Source organism: Aphis gossypii, chromosome 2, assembly GCF_020184175.1.
Source record: "Aphis gossypii isolate Hap1 chromosome 2, ASM2018417v2, whole genome shotgun sequence".
Lineage (NCBI taxonomy): Eukaryota > Metazoa > Arthropoda > Insecta > Hemiptera > Aphididae > Aphis > Aphis gossypii.
The window spans coordinates 4,756,591-4,763,129 of NC_065531.1; the positions used below are offsets into that span (position 1 = coordinate 4,756,591).

At 33.3% G+C, this 6,539-nt stretch overlaps 1 protein-coding gene and 1 pseudogene across 1 annotated transcript; one reads left to right on the plus strand and one right to left on the minus strand.

Annotated features, from left to right (window-relative positions):
* The first annotated feature begins 38 nt into the window (after nucleotides 1–38).
* On the plus strand, nucleotides 39–1,961 carry LOC126550524 (putative nuclease HARBI1). Its single transcript, XM_050202330.1, has 6 exons — nucleotides 39–155; nucleotides 383–579; nucleotides 659–806; nucleotides 1,143–1,287; nucleotides 1,374–1,521; nucleotides 1,585–1,961. Exons 1-6 carry the CDS (start codon nucleotides 39–41, stop codon nucleotides 1,850–1,852), a joined length of 1,023 nt encoding a protein of 340 aa, XP_050058287.1. The 3' UTR covers nucleotides 1,853–1,961.
* A 1,265-nt stretch (nucleotides 1,962–3,226) lies between these two features.
* On the minus strand, nucleotides 3,227–4,572 carry LOC126550526 (uncharacterized; annotated as a pseudogene).
* Between the last annotated feature and the right edge of the window lie 1,967 nt (nucleotides 4,573–6,539).

The window sequence follows — 6,539 nt, forward strand, 5'->3', positions numbered from 1 at the left end:
ATTAATGGCCCACCGGACGAGACATTTATGAGCTTAATATGATTTTCGGGCCGGGCCTGGGCTTTTTTTTCACAATATGGTTTGTACCGGGCCGGACCGGGCTTAAGGATAAAATTGATGGACCGGACCGAACCGAAAATATACGGCCCTTGCAGGTCTATAGTACCTATACGCTTTGACGGTTTAAACAGCACTTCATTGACGTAATTACGATCCAAAATAGATTTAATTGGTTGATACTTACGACTATAAAATAAATAAAACAACTAAATTATAGATTTTCAAATAATTGAGTTATCACCGTTTGGTTATTAGCCTATGGCAAGCTAAAAATATATGTATTTTTTTTTTTAGTTTAAATTGAAAATTATTTTACTTTTAGGTAATTACTGCTTTAAGATTTTTTGCTGCTGGCAGTTACCAATTAGATGTTGGTGAAAACCGGCATACATCTATTTCTCAAGCTTCAGTAAGCAGAGTTATTGAAGAAGTAACAAACGCAATAACAAATCCTGCAATTTTTAATCAGTTTGTTAAATTTCCCAATAACTTTAATGAATTGGATGATGTAAGAACAGGGTAAGTATATATTATTTTATTATTAATTTTCCAGTAATTGTTTTAAAATAATGAGTTATATTATTTGATATTTTCTTAGATTTTTTTCTAAGTATAAATTACAAGGTGTTATAGGAGCGATTGATTGTACACACATTGCTATAACACCTCCTAAAAAAGATGATCCAATTTACCCAGAAAATATTTATGTAAATCGCAAAGGCTATCATTCAATAAATACTCAACTTGTAAGTACCTATCTACAATATTTTGGAACTTTAAAATATTTATAAATTATAATAATAATATTCAATAAATCCTATGTGATGCCCTATAAGTACCTATATAGGTATTCTTGCCATTGAGTTTAATAATAAGCAAATTGACTAATATTAAAGCTAACAACGTAAAATGGTTTCTGCTGAATGCAAATGTACTATGTTGTACATTGGTTAAACGTAAACAACACATAGTTGACATATATATACTGAATACACCTATATATTGAATTCATGCAGTCCATTTACGCAGTTTAATTAGTTACTAAACGATTAAAACAATAATCATTATTATTTTTTTTATAGATATGTGATGCAAACTTACATATTTTGAATGTGTCGGCTAGGTGGCCTGGGTCTACACACGATACACACATATGGAACGATAGTGTTGTAAAACAATTTATTACAGATTTACATGGTCGAGGTTTCACTTCGTATTTTCTAATAGGTTAGAATCTCACCTAATTTTATAGTATTAAGTAAATAATTTTGTTATAGGAATAGTATATTAGTATTATGTATATGCTTATATAGGAGATTCAGGATATCCCCTTCGACCATGGTTATTAACACCATTTTTAAACGCTGAACCTAATACTCCGGAGTACAGATTTAATAAAACATTTTGTCACGCAAGATCTTGTATTGAAAGATGTAATGGAGTCTTAAAAATGCGTTTTCGGTAAACCTTGTACAATTTTTATATATATTTTTAAAACTAATATATGTACAATTTTATTTTTAGCTGTCTTCTCAAACATAGAACACTACATTATTCTCCTAGCAAGGCTTCAAAAATAATCAATGCATGTGTTGTATTGCATAACCTATGCATTTCAGAAAACGTGCCTATAATAGATGGCGATAATGATGAAGTTGCGGATTTAGAATTAGGCCTCTATCATTTTCCTATGGAGGAACATAATGATGATGTACCAAATAGGCAGAACCAAGAGCTTATAGCTGGTCAGCGTTTCCGTCAAAATATAGTAAATAGATTGTTTACTGATTGAGAAAAATGTAAATATTGTTTTTAATTGATTTCAGTAAATTATTATACAATGTTCAATTATATAGGTGCTAGAAATAAATTTCTTATTATCAGGATATATATTAAAATGATAATTCTTTATTTTATGAAACATATTAGGTATATTGTATAATATATTTACAATTTAATATAATTTATAATAGGTCTAGGTACTGAGTAGTTTATTATAATAGATATTTAGAACAATTAATATTGTTTTTTTTTATTTTATTTATTGTAGGTAATGTTCGGAATACCGATAACGTGATAGATAATAGATATTAATATAATATGATACGGTCGATATTCGACGTTACTTATGACCATAGCTAAATATATGTATAACCAAATTTTATATTCGTAAATGATTTTATAATATATAATTAAAATTAATATGTTATTTTAATTATAAATTAAATTTAAGTGTACTTTATGTTTATAATTTTTTTTCTTTTATTGTTTATATTTGTCAAATGTAAAAAAGAATTAAAAATTATTTAATAAATCATCATAAAATAATAAGTCAATAAAAAATGACCGTAAGAAATAAAACACTACTGATTTCTTGTTCTTAAAATACACAGTATCACTTATTCATGTGGCACAGTAAATTTGCTCAGAGCATCAGCAATTTTTTTTTGTGCCACACATATACGTTCTTTAGCAACTGTTGATCGTTGTTTTAATTTTAACATTTGTTGCATATGTTCAATTTTTATGTTATAATAATTTTGAAGCATTTCATTGCGTTGATTGCTTGCTTCTCCTAATGTCCCTACAGCTTTTACAGTGTTTTCCAATCTTTGCTTTTTTGTTGTAAATTTTTTTTGTACGCTAAAGTATGTAATAATTTTATAATTTTATAAATATATCTAAATACTTTAAATTTGAATTAGTTTAATTTAAAAAATTAGTAACTAGATAAGGTGAAACATTAATATATAATATATTATGCATAATCGTAAACTCGGGGGGGGGGGGGGGGCAAGATTTATATTTGTAAAATGTATTTATTAGGTATATGTATTTAGTTTCTATGTATCTTTAAGTATACGGTAATATCGACTTGAAATAAAGCCCCCCCCCCATAAAAATTGCACAAGTTACGCCCATATTATTATGCTTTAAATAATTATAAAATATGTTTTATTAATTATTATTTTATTAATATGCCTTTTAAAACGTCATTATAGAACAATAAATTATCAAAATATGTACTTATACCTACATTAAAATATGCGAAGAAAATTCCATTTAATAAGTATAACAAAAATATACTTTTTAAGTAATATGCTTCAAAATAAGCAAATATACGTATGCATCATAGCAATTTAAACATAATATTTTAACAAATATCTTACTTTTTTATTGGTTCTTTACTATTTTCTTCTACAAAAGCTACCTCATATGGTCGTTTATTATTAATATTATTCGATTCTTCAACAATTTCACTATTAAATAAAGACAAACACGTATTGAACTATGATATGCTTTAAATGTTAAATACAATTTGCTCATAGATTTTTTAATTAACTGTCTAAAAGTGTCAATAATGAAGTTGTCACTTATGTAGCGTTAATAACAGTGGTATTCGAGGAAGACGGTTTAAATATATTGTTTTCAAACGAATCAATAGAGGTGTATGGAATATTATTTTTTCTATGTAAAAAAAAAAAAAAAATGTTTTTAATAATGTCATTAAGAGAAACTAGCATTTTACATTAGGTATATAACCTTTCTGCCTCATCTTGATTTTCAACAATCAACTTTGATTCGATGTCACTAGGTATATATTTTCTAAAAAAATATTATGTTTAATTTCTATTCAATTCAAATATAGGTATATATTACATATTTGATTCATCACCAAATCAAAGAAAACCGTTGACTCGGCAATCAATGGGTCTCCAGAGATTGGTACCTCGCCTATTATGCCAACGATAGTTTCACTCAACTTATCAAGTTGGCGAGCAGTAGATGGTCCTCCACCAGTCCCTCTCAAGCTTTTATTAAGCTGTGCCTGTTTTTTTTTGCATCAGCTTAAGATCTTGCCACATCTACAAATTATTGTTTTATAGAGGTATGTAGATATCTCACTAAGTTCAGAAATGTACATTTATAGATCTACATTTAATATATATTATACTTTACTCTAATAATATCTAATTAACTGATTTTTAAATGGTTCGAAAAATAAATAATGTTCATTTAAATTTTAAACTCTGTAGTTATTATTAAATATTAATATGATTTAAAATCTATTATGTAGGCAATGAATGTAAATTAAATGTATGCAAATGAATGTAGGTGATGGTTTACTACACACAGCTTAAATCGCAAGTTTTGCACACACATATCTACTTAAATATTTTATATTACGTATATCGAAGTGATTAAAATATGGTACCTATATACTTTGCATCCTATTCTTTCAATCATAAATTAGGTATATATTTATATATTATAAATTGTAATTTAAATGTACGTACTCTACGCCAGGTTTTCCATTCTTTTATTGGGCCTGGAATTGCATTTAAAATATTGGTTAGGTAATTCTTGCCACTGTTGTGCGGCAATATTTTGGGTAAAAGTAGCTGTGTGTTTTCCTTTTAGTAAGTCCGAATGACTCGATAAAAATTCAACCATCTCTGTCTTTTGGTCATTGGTGACGGAATGACTTTTCTTTCTTTTTTCGGAAGACATTTTAATAAAATATTATAGATAAATATAAGAAAAATACAAATTACAACGTACAAGGCAGTCAAGACTACATGTCTATATACGCTAATGATTCGTAATGAGCGCTAAGCCGCTAACGTTCATGATACTTTATTATTTCTAAACAATTTATTTTACTTTCCATGACGAAAAAACATATTTTGCGACGTTGCCGTTGTGTACCATTAGGACGGTATTCCTAAACGAACGTTTTGGAGAACGCGGATTCGTATACGAATAAAAATGATTTAAGAATACCATTTTCTCTTCGTATACGGAAATATATCGTGTGAATCGTTCGTATACGAATCTCATTCGTATGATTTTAAGAATAGACCCCCAGGTCGTAAGAGACGCTGTCGCCGAGGAGGTCGGAAACCTCGCGAATGCCTTCGTCGTCGAGAGACGCGAGCACGTAATTCACGCGCGTGAAGTCGGATCTCACGCGGTTCGCGTGGAACATGGCGTCCGTGTGAGCAAACCACTGGCGAGGCGCGTACCGCCAAAAGCTCGGGAGCCGGACGTTGGCAATAGACGCGACTTCGGTGGGCGAGGTGGATAGCCCGTGCTCGGTGGTGGTCGTCATTGTCGGCGTCGAGCTAGTGGACACTGTGACAACCGGCGTCGTAGTTGGCTTGGTCGCATCGCTTGTCACAACCATGGCGAGGATCGATAGGAACGCGAGGGAGATTGGCGCGGATAAACTTGGATAAAGTTTTTTAAAACACGTGGTCGGCACACTACACGTGGCGAGCGGAACTTAGACGGACTTCGTCGGACGACGATCGGACTCGAAAAAAGCAGAGTAAAACTGAGGTCACCAATGTGGTGATAGTGGCTTTTGTTGGCACACTATCAGCCAGACAATTTATGAGCTTCGAGCGAAACTCGAAGTCGGAGACAAGGTAACCACTACAAATAACACAAGCTTGACGGGACAAAACTTTTTATTTGGTAGGGAAACAGACTCGAGAGTAAAGTTATTTTACAATAAAATAAATACACGGTTTAACGGGTATAGCGGTCGCGGAGACAATGTACGCGCGTTGTAGCGTCGGCGGTGTCGAAAAAACGGACCAAGTCGCGTGACGGAACGGAAGTTAGTCGTGATGAGAACTCGGGACTTCACAGTTCGGATGTCGACAAAAGAGTGCGAAAAAGGGAACCGCGAATCGAGCGTAACGGTCGTAACGAACCGAGAAAAACGGATCGGTCGCTCGCGCAGGCTGGCGGGGGGTAGCGCGAGATCGCGCGTCGCTAAAATGCACATACATAGATATAATACACAATAATACAATAATAAAATAATACAATAATACGATAATACAATAATAATTGTGCGCTAACGCGGCGACGGTAAACACCGCGACAGTGCGTCCGCGGTGTAGTGGTGATAACCGTATCACCACAATATTGTGGTTATCAACAATAACAAAAACACGATGTCTAGCGTTGCGAAAACTATTTTCCAAATGTCGATCGCGGAACTTAAGTCGGAGTGTGAGTTACGCGATATTAACAGCACGGGTGCTAAGAACGATATTCTTATAAGACTCGAACAGTGCATTTTGGATGACGGGTGATGACCCACAGACTCTTCAATTGCCTGTTTCGACGACGCACCCGTGCAGTTCGGCAGGTATTCCGCCCAGGACCAACAATCGCCGAACGGGTGTTCCCGACTATTCGGTAGTTGAATCCGGGGACGGGTACATTGACGACGAAGTTCGGAATATTTGTTTTAATAACGACCAGTGTGACAGACTGTCGGGCGCGGCCGATAATTGCGGTTCGAACAATAGTTCGCGGGTATACTCGCGGCTATCGAATCGTGATGCGCCACCGCAAAACAAACATTTTTCCGACACGACACAACAGTTGGTGGACTTAAGTCACCAAGTTGGTAACGCCGGTGCTCACGTTCGGCGGGAAGTAGAACTATTTAGTATCGA